General features: G+C 40.9%; 1 protein-coding gene across 6 annotated transcripts in view; it reads right to left on the bottom strand.

The window, feature by feature from the left end:
• Nucleotides 1-22,402, bottom strand: part of PLA2G4A (phospholipase A2 group IVA) — a 79,932-nt gene that overhangs the window by 12,642 nt on the left and 44,888 nt on the right. For 5 of the 6 annotated variants that reach the window (XM_035122361.2, XM_035122364.2, XM_035122363.2 and 2 more), the window contains 9 exons: nucleotides 20,839-20,952; nucleotides 17,747-17,784; nucleotides 14,329-14,458; nucleotides 12,272-12,408; nucleotides 10,997-11,219; nucleotides 9,100-9,214; nucleotides 7,730-7,867; nucleotides 7,518-7,610; nucleotides 4,082-4,150 (listed from right to left, as the gene is read on the bottom strand). In XM_035122361.2, the coding sequence (XP_034978252.1) occupies nucleotides 4,082-4,150; nucleotides 7,518-7,610; nucleotides 7,730-7,867; nucleotides 9,100-9,214; nucleotides 10,997-11,219; nucleotides 12,272-12,408; nucleotides 14,329-14,458; nucleotides 17,747-17,784; nucleotides 20,839-20,952 (1,057 nt within the window). The remainder of the gene's footprint in view (nucleotides 1-4,081; nucleotides 4,151-7,517; nucleotides 7,611-7,729; nucleotides 7,868-9,099; nucleotides 9,215-10,996; nucleotides 11,220-12,271; nucleotides 12,409-14,328; nucleotides 14,459-17,746; nucleotides 17,785-20,838; nucleotides 20,953-22,402) is intronic. The other variant, XM_035122365.2, reaches the window with a different exon arrangement.

Here is a 22,402-nt window from a genome sequence, read left to right as displayed (position 1 = left end):
AGACTGAATCAGGTAAGTGTTGCAGATGCAAAGAGGTTGAGGGGACGTTCTTCCACATGTGGTGGACTTGTAAAAGGGTATTGGGAAATGATTAATAATGAATTGAAAAAAAATGTTTAAAAGTATTTTCCAAAAAAACCCATAGTCCTTTCTGTTGGGGATAATTCAGACTGAAATTCCCAGGTGTCAAAAAGGGTTATTTATGTATGCCACTACTGCGGGCCCGTGTTTTGTTAGCCCCAAAATGGAAAACGAGCGAAGTCCCAACTAAAAAAGAATGGCAACTTAAACTGATGGAATATGTGCAGCTTGCAGAGTTAACATATGGAATAAGAGAACAAGAAGAACATACATTTAGACAAGATTGGAAAACATTATGGGAAATAACTATGGGCAGCTGAAAACACTGGCAACATTAAGATAATTTCAACAGTGCAAATAAGTTATGATGGATGTAATAATGAAATACTGAATGGTATAGTTTCTGTAAAATATGCAGGTATTTAATATATGTAAAATGAACCGTGGAAAGATAGATGATAGACACAGTGCTTTTTTTTCTAAAACAATGTTTAGGGGTACTCTATAAAATGGTGATTTTCTTGAGTCAAAATAAGAGTACTGTACCCCTAAACATTTTTTTAGAAAAAAGCACTGTGTATCTATCTATCTAATTTGGAAAAATAAATACAATAAACGGACAAAATTACAAAGATTCACAAAATGTTTAGTGGTATGTGTACCCCTGCGCCCCCCCCCTAAAAAGCACTTGTGTGTGTGTGTGTGTAGCGTTACATGCTGAAGTTATATATATATATGTACACAGTGTATATATATATATGTGTGTGTGTGTGTGTACACACATACACACACACACACATACGCAGGTGGCTCTGTGGGTTAAACCACTGAGCCTAGGGCTTGCTGATCAGAAGGTCAGCGGTTCGAATCCCTGCGACAGGGTGAGCTCCCGTTGTTCAGTCCCTGCTCCTGCCAACCTAGCAGTTTGAAAGGACATCAAAGTGCAAGTAGATAAATACCTCCAAGCGGGAAGGTAAATGGCATTTCTGTGTGCTGCTCTGGTTCGCCAGAAGCGGCTTTGTCATGCTGGCCACATGACCTGGAAGCTGTACGCCGGCTCCCTCGGCCACAACCCCAGAGTCGGTCACAACTGGACCTAATGGTCAGGGGTCCCTTTACCTTTATATAACACTTCAGCATGTAATGTAACATGCCAAGACAACTGTGCTTGAATTAATGTCTTAATAAAACTACCTCTCCTACAGAAAGTTAAATAGAGAAGCCTTTGGGCTCTGGCAATGCCTGAAGGGCACACCGCACATGACACACACATTCAGGTAGTGATGCTTCAGCAGACTTTCACTTGTTAAAGAAAGAAGTGCCACAAGGCTGCAATTTTAAGCGAAGAAATCACAGGTGAGGCATGGAACCGTTTTAACTCTGGGCATTTTCCAGCTCAAAGTGCCCCCTCTCTCTCCAGCGTTCCTTCCCTGCCACAGAATTGCAGCAGAGATGTGTCTAGCATCCTGAGTTGAAAGAGGCTGAGTGGGAAATCTGAAACAGGGAGAAAAAAAACTCCAAGGGGAGTGGAAGAGTCTGTATGACCAGTCTTCAGCCTATCTCAAGGGCAGCCAAAATTATGGACCCTTAAACTCAATCCTATATATGTTTACTTAGAATAAAGTCACATCAAGTTAAAAGGAAGTTACTCCCAGGTAAGTATGCCTAGGACTCCAGCTGTAATTTCTGTAAAATCCCCACAACCATTTTTAAGGATGCAAAGTATTTTTGGGCTGAAATCTGATGCTACTGTTTCTGTTTATTTATTATATATTAAATGATGTGCTGTGATAAGCAAGGCGTTTACTTGAACTGGCCACTTTTATTCTGACAAGAAAGCAGCTGTGGGGTCCCAATTGGGAACATATGCCATGATTAGGGGGCTGTGACAATTTACTAATGAAAACCTTTCTCTTCCTGGCTGTTATTTGCCAATAAAGGTACTGATTGAATGTTTTGATTAATCATTCAATCATTCTATTTTGTATTGTGAGTCACCCTGAAAAGTCCCTCGGTGCAGCAAAACACAAATACGTACCTTAACAAACAAGAAAGAGAGCAAACAAAATGGCTTCTAGCAATAAGTACTACTTTTTTAAAAAAATAAAAATTGTTTTTATTAATGATTTTGTTGGGTAACAACAACCTTTTTTTATTAAAGGACATACTAATCTGCTTCCATCTTAAAAGGAAGGAAGGAAGGAAGACTCATTTTCCTCACTTTACTTGATATGCCATAAGGAAAAATCTTCCATGACAAGAGTAGATGTGAGAAAATGGAACTGATTTGCATGTGGAAAAGTAGAAGGGGAAACTGTCTGGCCAAAAGGGAGATCTTATCTGCCCAGCTGAGCTTTTTTGTTACTGATGTCATTGAGAGAGGCGCACGCAAGTCTTAATGTTCCCCTGGACAGCATAACACGCTCAGAGCCATACTGTCCCTGCCCAATATTGTTCAGAAGGGTGGGCCCTCCTTTGACCGTAAAGAGAACTCTCATTCCAGGTTTCATAAATAACCCAGACATTTATAATGAACCACATGTGATTCACAAAGTGACTTCGACTATTTCAAAAATTAGTTGAAGTCACTCCTGCGTCCAAAGTCCTGCCAGATGGAAAGTGAGGAGATCTATTTTGGCTGCACAAGCTCCAGGCTTCACTTGGCAATGGACTGGCTTTGGGACATGGAGAGCCTTGGCTGGTCAATAGTTACCGTACTGCACCCCTGAAACCCCAGGACATTGGGCAGAGGTCAGGTCTCCTCCACAGAAGAACAGCTCCATCAGCAGTAGAGTGGTACCTTGGTTCTCAAACGCCTTGGTACTCAACCAACTTGGAACCCAAACACTGCAAACTTGGAAGTAAGTGTTCCAGTTTGCGAGCTTTTTTCGGAAGCCGAACGGGCTTCGTTTTGAGTGTTACGCTTCTGTTTTGAGTGCCACACTTCCGTTCTGAGTGTTACGCTGAGGTCTGTTTGTTTTTGCTACTTATTTTGGGGTTTTGCATCTCTTTTTTTGTCTTTGTGACTGTGTGGAACCCAGTTCAGCTACTGATAGACTGACTGCGTGACTGCAGTACATCGTTTATTGCTTTCCTAATATGGATCCATGGTCTCATTGGATAGTAAAATTCATGTTAAATTGCTGTTTCAGGGGTTGTTTTTAAAAGTCCGGAATGGATTTATCCATTTCTGCATTACTTCCTTTTTTATATATATAAATAAACTTTATTAAGATTCAAATTAAAACATACATCAAGATTAAATCATACTAAATATATATATAACACAATACTAATAATATATACAACATTCAACTATAAATTCCAAATCAAATATCACATATAACATATCAATCTCTCCAATTTGTGACTTCCCCTTGTCTGTACCTCGGTTCCCTCAATTTCTTTCTAGATACTGCTTCCCTTTACATACTATGTCCACCTTTCTTTTTACTTCCTATACATCTTATTTTCGGTGCCGATCATTAGAAGTGGATCCAGGATTTTATTGCGGGGCATTGTGATTTCATGTAATTTCCAAATTTTTCCCAATTTTGCTCAAATTTTTGCTTGTTACCTCCTCTTATTACATTTGTCAATCTTGCTAGATCCATGAATCCTAATAATTCTTCCTGCCATTCATTTATTTCTGGTACATCTTGGTTTTTTCCAATATGATGCACGCCTTGGTTTTGGAATGCTTTGGTTATGGAACGGACTTCCGGAACAGATTAAGTTTGACCAAGGTGCCACCGTGCTCTGCTCTGCCACCAAAAAAGGTCTCACATTTCATCTTAACACACACACACACACAACACACAACCACCTCCACCTTCCCAACTTTATGAAGCACCAGGAAATAGTTTATCAAAAAGCCGACTCTTCCTTTCTCGGGTCCTAAATACTACCTGAATTTTCTCTTTTTCATTATGTCTTGCTTTAGTGGGACACGCCAGTAAAAATAGTTGTATGAAGTATCACGTCTGGTGACCTTTCTTACCTTTTGGTCCCTGTGACTCATCATCGCTGTCTGAATCGTTGCTCACGAGGTGCCGCATCCTGATATTTTCTGTGGAAATAAACAAAGGAAGATTTTGGATACCTTAAATGGCTGGGTTGGTAAAATGGCAATCAAAGGAGCTGCGCAAGTTCTTGGAAGGAGGGAGTGACGTTGGAATAAAACAATAAACGACCTGAAGCTGACTTTATGACAAAAGGATTTTCCACATCCATAAAACCAGCAGATCACCAAACTAAAGGACACTCGGGGATCTCTAGGGTTAAAACTACAATACAGAGCACTGCCTCTCGAAAGAAGTTAAACAGGAGATTAATATGTTTTGAAACTTTTCTTTTCTGACCAACTTGACGAGGCCTCCGTTTTTCTTCCCACACTACCACATTCAAAATATACAAGCAGAGATGAACACTAATTTAAGCTTGAGCAGAGAAGCATGGCTAACTTGCATTATATGACAGTCGCCAACCTAATGCGCAACGTTTTGGCTTTCCAGACTAATACAAATACAACATGGTGGTTTAGGATTGCCTTGCTTTGCATGCTTCCAGGGTGAGAGGGGGCCTTTTGTTACCCCCCCTTCCTTACTCAAAAGCTGCATATTTGACAACAAGGAAATTGGAATATCAAGGAGACAGGCACGTCCTGAAGCATATGCTGCCAAAATATCATAGTATTAGCCATAAAAAGAGGGCCTTCTTGGTAGTGGCACCCGCCCTGTGGAACGCCCTCCCACCAGATGTCAGAGAAAAACATCTACCAGACTTTTAGACAACATCTGAAGGCAGCCCTGTTTAGGGGAGCTTTTAATGTTTAACAGACTATTGCATTTTAATATTTTGTTGGAAGCCGCCCAGAGTGGCTGGGGAAATCCAGCCAGATGGGCAGGGTATAAATAATAAATTTATTATTATTATTATTATTATTACTCTTACAAAAGTGCTAGTAGGCAAAGACTCCCATCTCCGCCTCTTCTTGACTTCACCCTATTGCTGAACTCCTCAAACCTGCCTCTCAGAACCACATCAAGGTCGAGTTTCTACATTACCTTGGTGTTATGGTTCCTGCCACACAAACATTAGGAAGAACTTCCTGACAGTAAGAGCTGTTCGGCAGTGGAATTTGCTGCCAAGGAGTGTGGTGGAGTCTCCTTCTTTGGAGGTCTTTAAGCAGAGGCTTGACAGGCATATGTCAAGAATGCTTTGATGGTGTTTCCTGCTTGGCAGGGGGTTGGACTGGATGGCCCTTGTGGTCTCTTCCAACTCTATGATTCTATGATTCTAACCACTGCCCCATGTCTGGCTCCCACATTACCCTCTGTAACAAATAAAAGCATCTTCACATGTGAGTAGGCCGCGTCGTATCAGTCCTTCTCCCTTCCATAGGGGCTGCTGATAGGAGAAGCAACCTACGCAATGTGGACCACAAAACAAGAAATTTCTGTATCTCACCTTGGTAACAGAGAAGCCAGCCATGGAAATTAACCACCTTTGCTGAGGTAACAAATGGACCAAGCTCAAAAAGCATCAGCAGAGGGAAGTGTTTCCTAAACTCTGCCTCTGGTTTGGGTCTTTCCCACAGCAGCATCCCCTTTGATAAAGATGAAATAGTATATTTGTACTGGCATGTGATAACTAGGATATTAAGCCAGGTTAAAAGTCATTAAGCCAGGGTTTCCCGTTTTGTATGCAACTGGAAACCGTGGTTTAAAACAAACCAGCCTGAAGGAATTAAAGAGGGGAGGAGTAAGCATGGCATGTGTGGCCCTGACTCTCATTCCCAGCTCCAAAAACATTCATTCTGAAACGAAGAACGAATGTCTGAAACAGACCGTTGCTTTTTACTGACCCTAGAAGCATCTCAGCTTGTCTCAAAAACTCTTCCTACATTATCTCGAAAGATCCTTATGAAACAGTCTCAGACTGGGTAGGCTTAATATTAAAAGGCTCTTTTAACTCACAAAGGAATGTTTAACTCAACTAGATCTGCACCAAAAAAAAATACAAACACCCAGATACAAGTATATTTGATTACAAATATACAAGTATTTGTATATTTACAAATATTACAAGTATATTTGATTACAATGACTTCTATGAGAGTCACACCCTCATGTAATTTACATCTGTGTAGATCAGTATCAATGACAGATTTACATATTTTCATGTAATCTTCCCAGCTTCACAATTACTCACACTACTCAAGCCATTCTAAAAGCTAATACTGTACCTAAAGAAAAGCAACAGACATTTAAGGGAGATGACAGAGTTGCAAACTTGGGAGATCAGGGGAATGTTATGGATTTAGTGAATATTGATTTCAGTATGGCATTATCAAGAGATCCAGGTGGCGCTGTGGTTAAACCACTGAGCCTAGGGCTTGCTGATCAGAAGGTCGGCGGTTCGAATCCCTGTGACGGGGTGAGCTCCCGTTGCTTGGTCCCAGCTCCTGCCAACCTAGCAGTTCGAAAGCACCTCAAAATGCAAGTAGATAAATAGGAACCGCTACAGCGGGAAGGTAAACGGCGTTTCCATGTGCTGCTCTGGTTTGCCAGAAGCGGCTTTGTCATGCTGGCCACATGACCTGGAAGCTATACGCCGGCTCCCTCGGCCAATAATGCGAGATGAGCGCACAACCCCAGAGTCGGTCACGACTGGACCTAATGGTCAGGGGTCCCTTTACCTTTACCTTTATGGCATTAGCAATTGAATTATTTTTTGTTGTTGCATGTATCTGGTATTGTTCTGTTCGGTTTTCGTCCTGCTGGGCTATGGCTAAATGCTAATGCAATACAGTAAAGAATTGATTTCAGTATGGCTTCTGACAAAGTCCCCCATGATATTACTGCAGAGAAGTTTGTAAAATGTGGGCTGAATGAGGTAACGTTAGGTAGATTTGTAGCTGGTTGACTGACCAAACCAAAAGAGTGCTTATGAATGGTCCTATGTCATCCTGGGGGAAAGTGACAAATGGGGTATCAAGGGACAGCCAGGAAACGCCCTCGAGTCAGGGGGAGGAGGAGAGTCGGAACTGGAAGGGTCACAAAAAGGAAACCAGGAAGTGACGAAGGGGCAAAGAGCGGAGACCAGTCAGGAGATGTCAAGGCTCTCTGAACCCAGGCAGTTCAGGGACAGAGGGAGAGACTGTGCCTTTGGCACAGGAAAGGCAATAGTTAAAAGGCAGGGATCACAGACGTCTCGCAAGGTTCCCCCGCTTAGTGTGCTGGAGGAGGAGTCAGAAAAATCCACTCCCCGAATTTGATTCATCGGAGTCAGAAGCATGATCTGTTTGTATATATGTGAGTGAGAAGAGGGTTATTTATTGCGGAGAGTAACCACCACCTTGACATGGGGTGCTGTAGGGTTCTGTCCTGGGCCTATTGTTTAAGGTCTTTATACATTTATTTTCGTAACATTACCTAGTTCTTCTTCCATTGTAGGCCCTTTATTTTGAGAATTGGAAACTCCAAGGACTCTGTTGAATAATATAGCAAATGCACTTCCCCAGACACCTGAAAAAAATGAAATATTTGTTGTTGTTGTTGTTGTTGTTGTTGTTGTTAAGATATTGGTAGGTGCTTGGGTATTATTCACTTTCTGGCAATGCTCCCATATCCACTCAATTACTTACCCATTAAGAAATGCAAAGGGTTTTCTTTATATTTATCCACTACGGTTCCCATAAAAAATTTGCTGCCGAACAAATTAGGAGTCATAAAGGTACCATATTTCGCCATCCCGATTTCATAGGGACTGAATTCCACCCAATCTGTAAAGAAAAATATAAAAAGGGCACTGGTTAACACAGAACGATGACAACAACAGAAGAAGAAGAAGAAATGCTCTAATACAGCACAGGAACAGAAGAGGTGTGCAAAAGATTCTCAAGCCTTAACCAAATCTTGACTTCCATCTGCTGTCTTTCCTTGCCAAATTGGATATATACCAACAACCACTAGCCCATGTGGTAAAGTGTAAAAACAAAAAAAGGAAAAGGACCCCTGGATGGTTAAGTCCAGTCCAAGGCGACTATGGGGTTGTGGCGCTCATCTCACTTCAGGCCGAGGAAGCCGGCGTTTGTCCGCAGACAGCTTTCCAGGTCTTATGGCCAGCAGGGCTAAACCGCTTCTGGTGCAATGGAACACCGTGACGGAAATCAGAGCGCATGGAAACACCGTTTACCTCCCGCCGCAGCGGTACCTATTTATCTACTTGTACTGGCGTGCTTTCAAACGCCCTCCCTGCACGCCACCCTCTATATTCAGCCAGATTCTTGCTTGCACTACGGCAAGCAGATACTGCTATTTTCCTCAGCTCGTTTTGCGCCTCCTTGCATCTCCCTTTTCATCTTTTTCTGCGTTCTTCCAGGAACTTTACTGTGTTCTTATGGTATGCCCTTCAGCAAATTATACACGACACCCACACAGAGTGAGAGTGAAATTGGGGCGGGGGGGGGGGGAGATATTTACAGATTAATAGGTGAAAATAGGTCTGTGAACAAGTCCCGACAAAACCCATTGCTGCTACAGGTGCCACGGTAGACTTCGTTTTGTTCCAGCCTATTTAGTTCAGGTGTTTCCATTTAAAACTCTGAAATTTCACAACAGCTTTCCAGAAATAGGTCCAAATTATGTCTGAGTCATCATAATTACGAGCAGTCATAGGTGTGATCAGCGCCCACTCGGAATTATTTTTTCTTCAAAATGCACCTTTTAGTCTAAGTGAGACAGAGAGGATTATTTAAGTTCAAGGGAAGGGAACCTTCTTTATGGGCAACGTTTGGGAGGTACATGCCAGGATTTGGTAGGGATGGTGGCAAAAAAATGAGCGGGGCCAGAAGGCAAAAGTAGCCTATGCCACAGACATGCTTAAATCAGATGTGCCAAATGAGACATGCAGAAACAAATAATCAAGTCGAAAGGGGCTTAAATAAGGCTGTTTTAATCCTTCTATCTGGCCTATATTCAGATACACGTATATAAAATGATGTGATTTGACTACCTGCAAACATCAGTTCTGATACATCAGGTTTAACGTGGAGGCATGTAAAGAGTGGCAAAGCAGACTGCGCTTTGTTGATTTTCTCTTTCATATCAGACAAAGTGTTGTTCATTCTCTACAGGGGGGAAAAGAGAGCAGAAATAATTTAAAGACTAGAGTTAGCAATCCAGCTAGTACCTGGTCGTTTTTGTGAAATCATTCAAGAAGGCAAAGGACAACAGAACTACTCACAGAAAACCAATAGCATTTAATTAATTAATTAATTAATTAATTAATTAATTGTACCCCATCCATCTGGGTATAAATACACCTCTAAAGTTACATTACATTAAACAAGCTGTGTATCTCTCTGTCTTAAATACATTGATGTATTTAATGTATTTAAGACAGAGAGCTACACAGCTTGTATTAGATTTGCCGACCTTGAGGATTGCATGCAACATAAGACCTTTTGGCCATTGTTTGTCTTTATATTGTTCCCTTTGATAGAGCTTTTTCCTTTGAGCAAACTGGATATTTACCAGTGAAACAGGAGGATTTTCAGCTGGCAAGCCGTCAGGAAGGACGAGGAATTTTACTTGAAGCAGAACATTATAGTACACCAACTTTACATCCACCTGGAACACTTGATGAATTTTATGTGCTTTATTGCACTATGGACTGGTATTTGTTAGCATTTATGCACTATTGAGCATATATATATATTGCATTTATATTTTGCATTTTGTAGTATTATTTTCATTGTTGTATATTTTCATTGTTTATTGTCACGGTTTTTTGTTTTTGTTTTGTTTAGATTAAGAATGATGGCAACTAAAACCAGTAGCATTGCTACTTGAGACTGATGGGTATTGGAGCTTATCATCATCTCGAAGGCCACAGGTATCCTATCTCTGCATTAAAGCACCAATTATACACCAGATCATCATAAAACATTCCATGGCGGTAGCCATAAACAAAACTTCAAAGCCAGGGAAAATTTTAAAATATTTCAGCAGTGTCAAAGAGCGAAAAGATTTTGCACAAAGCAGACTTGAGCTGCTGGGGCACCTTTTTCCATCTCCACATAAATGTTTGGATCATAAACAAATGTTGTTTTAGAACTGCAACATAATAGAATTTTATGCCATACTTGTGGCTTGAACAGCAGGCACTGCCTCAATGGACACTGAAGTTACACAATTTGTTTGTCAAAATTGTAACATTATTATACGGCATAAAACATTGTGTGAGAGTCTCAATAAATAAATATGTGGACTTCTTACCTTCCAAGTCCCGGACTGCAGAATCCAGGACCGGCAGCCGCGTGACACCGGAAGTTGCGTCAACACAACTTCCAGTGTCGCTTTGCCCTTCTATGGGCACCAAAAATGGTCGCCGCCGGCTTCGAAAGTCGCGTCTACGCATGTCCAGAAGTGCGTAGATGCAACTTCCGGTGTCGCTCCGCCCATCTATGGACACCAAAAATGGCCGCCGTCGACACCGGAAGTCGCGTCTACGCACTTCCGGACATGCGTAGACGCGACTTTCGAAGCCGCCGGCGGCCATTTTTGGTGCCCATAGAAGGGCAAATCAGGGAAAAAATTGGCCGTCAGCAGGAGAAAATAATGGAGAAAAACAGGAGACGAAGTGATGCGGGGGACCGCCGGGAAAAGGCAAGTAAAAACAGGGGTTTTCCGGGGAAAACGGGGTACTTGGCAGCTATGGTGGACTTTGTGAATTCTTTTGGAGGGTTGAAAGAGAAATGAGCTGATAATTCAAAACTTGACACCACCCATACGAAACCAGATAAATTTACTGATTTGCAAAGCAAAAAGTAAACCGATCGGCCCGAAAGATTTTTGACAGTGCTACAGTAAAACCGGCGTCGGCCTCCGAGTTTTATTTGCAAACTTACATTTTGGATGAGAGTTTCTCCAATCAACATTCCAAAGATATCTGTAAATGTAACAGGCTGCCCAGACCTCTTCTTTTTCCATAATGCTTCAATATATCGCTTAACTTTCTGAGGAGTGAGCAGCTTTATTGGGTTGTGACTGACACTCTTCCTCAACTCCTCGTTTATTTCCTTTGGTCCTTTTACTGGGAAATCTGGGTGAGAGTACAAGGTGGACATATACCTGCAAATGGCCACAACCAAGTTTAGAGTTACTGAGCAGAACATTTGAAATCATTTCCAGCAGCAGCTGAAGACGTTTCAGAACCAAGATAAAAATATTGAACCTTAACTCCACCCTCTGGATGATTTAAGGTGGCAAGAGAAACGATATACTGCAAAATACTTGAATGAGGAGCAAACTTGTTGTTGTGGGTTTCAGTTTCATCTGTAGATGCAATTACAAAGATTCCTACACTGCAATATTTCATTCGTGTAGGGAAGCCACTGGCGCTGTGGCCTAAACCACTGAGCCTCTTCGGCTTGCCGATCAGAAGGTCGGCCGTCTGAATCCGTGCAGCGGGGTGACTCCCGTTGCTCTGTCCCAGCTCCTGCCAAACTAGCAGTTTGAAAGCACACCAGGGCAAGTAGATAAATAGGTACCACTGCAGTGAGCGTTTCCATGTGCTCTGGCACCCATTGCGGTCCGCGCCAGTAATGGTTTAGTCCTGCTGGCCACATGACCCAGAAAGTTGTCTCCAGACAAACACCAGCTCCCTCGGCCTGAAAGCGAGATGAGCGTCGCAACCCCAAAGTCGCCTTTAATTGGACTTAATCGTCCAGGGATCCCTTTATTTAATTTCATTCATTCAGAAAGTATTTTAAAATCACCGGAATCAAAGCACCAGAAGAGCCTAGAGCAGTGATGGCCAAACTTGGCGCTCCAGCTGTTTTTGGACTACAATTCCCATCATCCCTAGCTAACAGGACCAGTGGTCAGGGATGATGGGAATTGTAGTCCCAAAACAGCTGGAGGGCCAAGTTTGGCCATCACTGGCCTAGAGGCACAAGCCAGACGCTCCGTCAACTATTAACTGAAAATGGATTTGCTTCTGCATTGGTTTTCATTCCTGCAACCTGGTTAACGGGATCAGCAGATAAGGAACTCAGGAAGTTCCTATTCAAAACTATTTCAACTTTTCATACATTGACCTACATCTAGAAAGAATGAGATTTGAAGGAAGTTATTATTATATAAGAAAGTTGAGATGAGGACAGTTCAGCGGGGAAACGTACCATGTGGATCCAGATAAGCCAGCGATATACGTTGCACAGTCCAGAATTCCAGATTCATACAGTGCTTTCATCACCCCAGCAAACCCCACTGTGGCACGGAACCCACCACCAGATCCCAATATTGCAATCACCGGTACCTGGATAAGCATACAATAAAGACGGGTTTTTAAACATTCACTGTGTGTGGCTTAGTTTATCCGTCTACTGAAATTCTTTTGTTCCTACAGACCTAGATAGTTTCTGGATCACATCATCCCTAGCTAGCAAGACCAGTAGTCAAGAGTGATGGGAGATATAGGTCCAACAACAGCTGGGGACCCAAGGTTGAGAAACACTGACCTAGAGGCAATAAAATCATCTCTGAGAAAGACTGTGGGTCAGTGAGAACTATATTCCTCAGCTTCAAAGAAAAACATTCTCTTCCATTCTTCTTTTCTATCCATGCCTCACTCTTCCATTTTTTGTTGCCCTCCCTGCTGTCAAAATTTACAGTGTAAGCTCCTTAGAGTGGAAATACATAGCTAACCCCTCTTTATGTTGCTTTGTCAATCAAATTATACCTTTATTAAGGTTGTTAAGAATTAAAACAAGCTGTCGACGTTATTCGGCTGGTACACCTCTGACAGCAATTTTACTTCTGGCTTGGCTTAACAATCTGATCCTCTTTAGATACTGGTCTGTCCTCAACTCTCAACAGTCGTTCTGCACTTTTTGGTGGTCCAGTCACTTTTTCAGGTTTATACAAAAGGGTTTGATGCTACATTAGATATCATACCATCTAAACTAAGTTTCTCACTACCCTAAGCCTAAAGGGGAAAGAAAAATGGGAGGGGGGTGTAAAATTTCCAGAAATTTTGAAGCTCAGGGGGAAAAAACCCCGTTTTTTTCTGGGGTTTTTCGGGAAAAAACCTGAAATTTCTGGAAAAAATGAAAAAAATGCTACATTAGCACTTCTTTTTTCTTTTCCAGATTGAAAGTCATTCTGTTACTTTAGAAACATAAAATATAACTATGGACAATTTTAATGGGCATAAAATTATCAAAACTAGCATATTAAAAATATAGTGTATCCAAACAATTATTACAAACAGAATTTGCTTTTAAAATAATATTTATTTGTAACAAATGGAGCAACACTCTCCTGAACTGTTTACTAGTTTATGTGGAACAAAAAAACTCCACCAAACAATTTTTAAAAATCCAGAAGTAACAATTATTCATATTGCCTCTCCACGTTATTTTTAAAAACATTCTCATGAAAAGAACTGAAGAAGGAAGTGGGACTAAGTTTCAATGAATGGGCATGAAATTTAATCAGAATCATTTTCTGAGCTGTAATGATCAGTATCCGTTTCAGTCAGTCAGAAATGTATCTTGTTCTTGCATTGGAGAGTTCAGTTTGTAACCTAGGACTTGCTTGTCCTCACAGAAATTAGAATAATCTGATACCATACATATTTTTAAAAAAATGATTTATAAAATATTTGAACCCCTTATCTTAAAATATTTTATTCATCATGTTGAAATAAAACATTCCATAGTCTATTTTTTATTTTTTTCAATTTTTCCGAAAAAACCAAAAAAGGCTTCAGGGAAAAAAACGGGGAGAAACTGGGTTTTTCCCTAATTTTTCCGGGGGTTTTCCAGGCCTTCACATCTCTAGGGGGGAGAGACTTATTCTTTAAAACTCAGATTAGAATAAAAACTCAAAGTCCAAAACATGCAACAACTTCCAGAAAACGAATCCAAGCATCCAGATTTTGCCAGTAGAGACTAGAAAATGAGTGTGTTGAACTTTGAAACAAGAAACTGCAGGACTATAGATAGCAGGAACAGAGAATAAATCTCAAAGTCAAGCATTAACAAAATCAATTGAGTAAATATGCTCAGCACCAGATATGCTGCTGGCATTTTATTTAACAGACTACAGACACACCTGTTCAGTACTTCATTGCAGAACTTTGTTGTTTTATGAGTATTTGCATTTAAAAAACTCACTATTGAGATTCTGACAGCAACAGCCATCCTGGCTACTGACATGAGCCTTCCAAACTTACATCGCGGGTAGAGGTGAGGTCTGTCCCCAGGAAATTGTTCAGATGGTGCATTACTTTAGTTTTCCGCTGCTCTCGGAAAGTCTTTTCCTCATCACACAGCGCCATGCTGAAACGGAGGTCTGTTGATGAGCTGCCGCGCAAAAAACAGACAGGTTCTATAGCATGAAATTGGATGAAAATGATGTACCAATGATATTTAACACCAGGCATAGGCAAACTCCGGCCCTCCAGATGTCTGGGACTACAATTCCCATCATCCCTGACCACTGGTCCTGTTAGCTAGGGATGATGGGAATTGTAGTCCCAAACATCTGGAGGGCCGGAGTTTGCCTATGCCTGTTTAACACCAAGTAGAATTGCAAAAATGTATAAAACAAGTTCAAATTTGTGTTGGAAATGCAGAGAGAAGGAGGGTACTTTTTTATCATATGTGGTGGACATGTATATGGGTAAAGGCTTTCTGGGAAATGATATATAATGAATTAAAGAAAATGTTTAAGAATATATTTGTTAAGAAACCAGAAGCCCTTTTGTGAGGTATAATAGGTGAAGAGGTACCAAGAGAGGATAAAAGACTTTTTATGTATGCAACAACAACAGCAAGAATGCTACTAGCCCAGAGGTGGAAAGAAGGAGAAGTACCAAAAAAAGAAGAATGGCAGACGAAACTGATGGAATATGCAGAGATGGCGAAACTGGCGGGGAAGATCAGAAACCAGGAAGAACAAGGATTTTTTTTAAAAAAAATGGAGTAAATGCTTAATTTATTTTTTAAAAAAACCCACTGTAAACAGTTAAAATCATTGGCAGTGATGTAATGATTCTTGTAATGTGGAATTGACTATGATAACTACAGATATATAATAGAATGATAATGGTGAAAGATGCAGAAAACCTAATTTTTAATATGGAACCCATGGGAGGGAGGAAAGGAGGTCCGAAGGTTCAAAAGAACCTTTTATTTTAATGTTTGAAATCAAATCAAATCATAATTTATTTCAGCTTTAAGCCCATTTACACATGAAAATAAGCGCGACGAGACATAGTTTCTTTACAATCAATAAAAATAAATATAATGTTTGAAATGGTTAGAGTTAAAATGTATAAAAGTTTGCAAAACCAATAAAAACTATTTTTTTAAAAAAAGAAAGAAAGAAATAAAGTTTTACAGCGTGAAATCAATCGCTTGAAATGGTAATTTTAAAAGATCGGCCAGGTTACCATTAATTTCTCTACGAATAAGCACAGCCCTGAAATATTTGCACATGCCATAAATTATAAACCTAGAGCAAGTGTAAGCCCTAGTGCCATGGATGCCCCCCTGTGATTCAGAAACAAGGGAATGCCGTGAGCTGGGCCATTTATTTCGCTAATTCTGGGCCAAAATATTCAGCCTAGTGGCAGCTAGGATTGTATTAGCTAGGAATTGGAAATCTGAAGACCTTCCTACGGTGGACGACTGACAGATGAAGCTGATAGAATTCATGGAACTGTCTGAACTGACTGGGAGAATCTGAGATCGGGGAGAGGAGACGGTGGAAGAAGACTGGAAGAAATTTAAGATTTATCTGGAGAAGAAATATAAGATTAAAAATGGACAATGAGGGAAGTGGAAGTACAAAGAGGCTGTAGAAGCAACTAGATATAGCAAGAAGGGATTATGTTTAAATGTAACAGAATTATTAAGACTTTTAGATCCAAATGATATTTTGAAATATTGGGAATGTGTGTTTAAAATGGATCAAATAATTTTTTATAATAAATATTTTAGAAGAAGAAATGGTTTAAGAAGAAGAGAGTGCTATATTAGTCATTAATAGAAACATGGAAGGGGGGAAGGAGGAAGTCGACAGAATAAGAATTATATATGATATTGTTATAGAAATATTTTTTTCTTTGGCCTTTGTTTTTTGTTCTTTATTATTTCTTCACTTTTTGTATTCTTTTTGCATATCTCTTTTTTGTACCTTTTATAAAATCAATAAAGATAAATAAAGATAAAAATATTCAGCCTAGTGATTTCAGGATGGAGGATGGGGAAGGGCCCCAAAAGATTTTTGCAATCTTTGAGATTGGGAAACGTTGTAATTTGTTTTTAATAGACTGGGGCAGCTTACCACGATGGAGCCTCAAGTGGCAGGTGGCTGCGGTCAGTGGAGGCAACCATCTTTCCCCCTTTCTTTTTTAAACACTTCTGGGAACAATAGCACATTGTGTTGCTCCCATTGCCGCTTGAAGCAGCAGCAAAGCTGAAAGAAAAGACTGTGGCCATCTGCTTAGGCAAATGTGGTTCGTATTTCAGGAGTGCATTTGGGCCTTTGGAGGTTTGTTGTGTAAAATTCGGAATTCTGCATCCATGCTTTTCTTTTTAAAAATTGTGGCTAACTTTTTGCAAAGTATTGGTACTCACATAAAATGGGTATGGATAGGTAATGGTAGTGATATGTCAGCGCTATCATACCTGCCAAGTTCCTCTCTGAAAAATAAGGGACCGGACCGAAATTAGCATACCAGAAGTAGCGCAGCGGCCATTTTGGAACTGGGCGGAGCATGCTCAGAAGTGACTTTTGATGCTACTGTGCCCAGTTCCAAAATGGCTGCCGCACCAGAAGTCGCACTGCAGCCATTTTGGAACTGGGCGAAGCAGCATCAAAAGTCGCTTCTGAGCATGCTCCGCCCAGTTCCAAAATGGCCGCCGCGCCAGAATAAACCGGGGGGAAACAAAAAAAAATCCATTTTTTCGGCTGGGGACAGCTGGAAAAACGGGGGTTTCCCGGAGAAAACGGGAGACTCGGCAGCTATGAGCGCTATTGTAAATTTTTATATGGAGAGTGGCTGATAGTTACTGATACTCTACTCTGCGACCACCAAGAGACTTCATTTAGACTTTATTTTCTCGACACAAAGACAGTTAACCATCCTTAATCCTATTAAAATCAATGGGCCAAGCACATTGTGTTTAATTGTTCCCTCTGTTTTAGAAGAAGAAAAAACAGTAACCGCCATGAAAACTGGACATTTGCCCTTTAAACTTGAACTGTACATTAGATATCATATTCAGTGTTCTGCGGAAAGGTAACAGTCCAGCAGATTTCTAGGCTTTCTAGTTTTATGTACCCAAAATCTGCAACATTTTTAGAATATTGCAAATATTGCTTAGAATCTAGTATGGTACATTTGAATCCCATCAGTTTAAATAAGTGGGATAATTAAGCACATGTCGAATACCTCCTCTGAAGATTACCTGATATTTTCAATGCTAAGTTATTCTAACAGTTAGCTCTACACAGTTAATTTTACAGCTTCACACTTAAATTTACAAAACACAGCAAAGCAACAACAACCAAAACCTGCTCTCAAAACCATACTGCTGCTGAAATCCCTAAATTTCTGTTTTTATTGCATCAAGATGACTTACCAAACTTCAAGAGATAACTCCAAAGTAACGGTGATGACCTAAACAAGTCAAGTTACAACAGGATCAGTTTTTTTGTGGGGAAAGACCATGGTCTTCATTTGCAGCTTAATGATAACCAACAAAAATTTTGTAGTTTCCTCAACGATACAATTAATTAAGCTACGGAATGACAGAAACTTTCAGAATGTACAGAACTTAAGATGGCTACTAAGTAAGATTAAAAATAAAACCCTCATAGGATCAGACCAAAAGGCCCATCCTGTTTCTCACAGTGGCTAGACACAGAATTCCAGCAAGTTTAAAGAATCAGATAAAAGCTTGTAGGTTACTTCGCTAACATCAGGAAGGAAGGAGCATATCCGCCCCCATCCTTCAGCTCCGAGGGCCTTCTGGTGGTCCAGCTCCGAGGGCCTTCTGGCGGTTCCCTCACTGTGAGAAGTGAAGTTACAGGGAACCAGGCAGAGGGCCTTCTCGGTGGTGGCACCCGCCCTGTGGAACGCCCTCCCATCTGATGTCAAGGAGATAAACAACTATCTGACTTTTAGAAGCCATGTGAAGGCAGCCCAGAGAAGGGAAGTTTTTAATGTTTGATGTTTTATCGTGTTTTTAATATTCTGTTGGGAGCTGCCCAGAGTGGCTGGGGAAATCCAGTCAGATGAGAGGGGTATAAATAATAAATTTCATCTTTCCCTCCCAGGTGGCTTTGTGCTGCTGACCTTTTCTGTCACCTGCTTCTGAAACCATCACCTGGTGTAGCTGCCTTCCAACTTTCAGGACCGTTCTTTAAGCCTAAGCCGCTGCAAAATGCCCCCCTTAACTTCTACAATTCACCTTACTTTTACTATACAGTGGTACCTTGGTTCCCAAACTTAATCCTTTCCAAAAGTCAGTTCAAAAACTAAAGCGTTCCAAAACCAAGGCGCGCTTTCCCATAGAAAGTAATGCAAAATGGATTGATCCATTCCAGACTTTTAAAAACAACCCCTAAAACAGCAATTTAACATGAATTTTACTATCTAACGAGACCATTGATCCATAAAATGAAAACAATAAACAATGTCCTGCAGTCTCACAAACAATCCATCAGTAGCTGAACTGGGTTCCACGCAGTCACAAAAACAAAACAAAAAAAGAGCCACAAAAACGGAAAATAATTCGCAAAAAACAGACAGACCTCAGCGTAACACTCAAAAGGGAAGTGTAACACTCAAAACGGAGCACGTTTGGCTTCCGAAAAAAAGTTTGCAAACCAGAACACTTACTTCCGCGTTTGCAGTGTTTGGGTTCCAAGTTGTTTGAGTACCAAGGTGTTTGAGAACCAAGGTACCACTGTATCCTTTTACTATTGTAAATATAGCACCACCTTAACCTGCACCACCTTTTCTGCCCTTGTTGGATCATTTGCTCGTTTGGTGCCTCTAAACAAGGCACCCCCAAAGCAGTTTACAAAAGGAAAGGTTGACTTCTTCCGCCTCGGGCAACCAAGTGTCTTGGACCGACTCCGTCCACAGCCTTCTCCCCTTTCTGGATAATCTCTCCCAGCTCCATCTGCTCCCAACTCCTTAAAAATACTTCGCACTAAGGAGACATAATTAGAGGCAAACCACAAACAAAAAGCCAGCCAAGCTCCTCCCTTCCTGTGTGCTTAACTTAGATCCCCCTCCAGCTCTCTGTGGTGAGCCGAACAAGCAGCCTGGGGCTCCAGGTCAATTGTTTCTCCCTGGGTGGCAAGGATAAAGTCTTTTTTCTTCTTTTGGTCTGCCCAGCTCCTTAAAGCACCATATATATTGATGGTGCTGATCCTAAAAATAAGTATATGCCCTTCTCTCTTTCACTGACATTTTAGAAGTGTGCCTTCCCCCATTTCAACCTGCCACTATACTGAGATAATCTTTGGAAACACTCCTCCAGGTCAGCCAAGATAAGGGCTCAGAGAGGGCCTTTTTAGTGGTGGTTATTAGGCTGGCGGCTAACAGATTGAGGTTGAATCCTGACAAGACAGAAGTACTGTTTTTTGGGGGGAGGGAGAAGGGAGTGGGGGACTCCCAGGCTATTTGGGACTCCCAGCTGTCCATGGAGGCGCAGGTCAATTCTGTGTCCAGGGCAGCTGCCTCCATCTCCATTATGAATTCACCATAAATTGATTTTGGTCATGTACATGCTTCAGTGTAAGTTATCACAATTCACCACTTCCTTAAATTTTTTTTATTATTTATAGCCCACCCATCTGGCTGGGTCTCCCCTGCCACTCTGGGTGGCTTCCAACACACATCCGCTTGGCAATAATTGTTTGAAAGGGCCCTGCTCTATAGCATGCTTCACATCATACTTAATTCCACCATGATTTTAAAAGGATATCATTGTTTGATACAGCTACTTGGGATACTTTATATAAAAGAACTGCTTCTATACACTCATCGAATCCATGTATATGTTTTGGGTGCTACTGCTGTCTTTTATCTTGTATTTTGCATTTGTTTCATTTTACAGTGGGCTGCTGTTTGTCCTACTGAAAAGTATGCCTTATGAGGAACGGCTTAAGGAGCTGGGTATGTTTAGCCTGGAGAAGAGAAGGTTGAGGGGTGATATGATAGCCATGTTCAAATATATAAAACGATGTCATATAGAGGAGGGTGAAAGGTTGTTTTCTGCTGCTCCAGAGAAGCGGACACGGAGCAATGGATTCAAACCACAAGAAAGAAGATTCCACCTAAACATTAGGAAGAACTTCCTGACAGTAAGAGCTGTTCGACAGTGGAATTTGCTGTCAAGAAGTGTGGTGGAGTCTCCTTCTTTGGAGGTCTTTAAAGAGAGGCTTGACGGTCATATGTCAAGAATGCTTTGATGGTGTTTCCTGCTTGGCAGGGGTTGGACTGGATGGCCCTTGTGGTCTCTTCCAACTCTATGATTCTATGATCTATGATCTTCTATGAAGCTTATGGACTTCCACTCTGGGACCTTCAGGTGCGGAGCTGATTTGAAATACTTTAATGACTAGAGACACTCTTAGCCCTCCATAATACTGCACAATGCCAGTTTTGCCACGAACATCAATGGAACTGATATTCTACCAGCAGAATTTTGAAACCTACTTTATTGATGATGAGTGAGACATCTTTCTTCTCTCCCACTTTCAAAGAAGATATGGGGAACGTTGCTGTACCAATTGTTTCATCCATCACATAATTTGCATCCATAAGAGTGATCTGCAAAAGATAAACATTTTTTTAAAAAAAAATCACCTATTTGCCTTTTTTATAACACTCATTAAAGTCAACATCTTTGCCAACAATTATTAGTACACCTTTGTGAGATATGGCAAAGCAATTGCACAGAGGGACCAAACTTGATATATCTAAGCATTTCTGTTTCTTTTGTCATCCAATCGCCTTTCCCTACTGCCACTTCTGATGTACATTTTCTGGTCCCATTCCCATTCTCTATCTAGACCACTAATATAAATATCTCGTTTTCAGAGTAGCTTCCTGTTCCTCAGTATGAATGGGCAGATTCTGGTTATGCACCAACTACCTATTTTTCAATATATCTTGTCAGGAGTCAAGAACAGCTGCAAATGTGCCCACCTCAGAAGGCATGAAGGATCATTTTAAAATACTAACATAGGGAAAAAAATCAGAAATTAAGCAGGGAACACAGGAAAATTCAAGCATTTGTGTACATTGGTGTACAACAAACAGAGCATGAATGAAGAAAATAAAATATTAAAATCTGGCAGAAATATGCTTAATGAAGATTCACCATCAGCAGACAAAAACATTTTGAAATGGTGGACAAAATGTGCCCAAAGATACATACTATTGTAATGTCAGAGCAGCCATATACCGGGTACTAAAATGAGGCATGGAAAGGATTCTGAGATCAAGACATGCATCTGGGGGCCAGTTCGAAAATGCAATATTATGATATGATTTTTAATCAGTTGGGTATTCAGTATATGAATTGAGATTAGTGGGAACTGATTCCCTTGAAACAGTGTTGTATTCTGAGGTGATATGTGAATCATATCTGTTGTGTGTGATCTGTTGTAATAGTCCATTCGTGCATACAACTCACTACAGTGGTACCTTGGTTCTTGAATTTAATCTGTTCCAGGAGTCCGTTCGACTTCCGAAACAGTTTGAAAACCAAGGCACGGCTTCCGATAGGCTGCAGGAGCTTCCTGCACTCAATCGGAAGCCGCGGAAGCCATGTTGGACATTTGGCTTCCAAAAAACGTTTGCAAACCGGAACACTCACTTCCGAGTTTGCGACGTTCGGGAGCCAATTTGTTTGACAACTAAGCCATTCAACTACCAAGGTACCACTGTACTTGGTGCTGCAGCTATTAAAATAATTAACTCGCAGATGTGTACCAATGGTTGCACAGAGTATGACATTCCAACATCATAAAGATGTTGATCTATAGCCATTTCTTTACTTTTCCCTCCTATGCTCATTCTCACAGTGTAGAATGGAGATCTAGCATCAGTAAGTGGCCCCAAAGGCAGGGGAATGTAAAAGGAGACGCTAAACATATACATTGCTCTGATGACCATATAATTTTGCAGAATTTTGTGTTATTATTTTGTAGTTAACACCAGCTGAAGCAGACACTTAATCTCCACTTCAGTCTGGCCCCATACACCAGAGGCAGGA

Source organism: Zootoca vivipara, chromosome 7 (genome assembly GCF_963506605.1).
Source record: "Zootoca vivipara chromosome 7, rZooViv1.1, whole genome shotgun sequence".
Lineage (NCBI taxonomy): Eukaryota > Metazoa > Chordata > Lepidosauria > Squamata > Lacertidae > Zootoca > Zootoca vivipara.
This window is presented reverse-complemented; position numbering and strand designations above follow the sequence as displayed.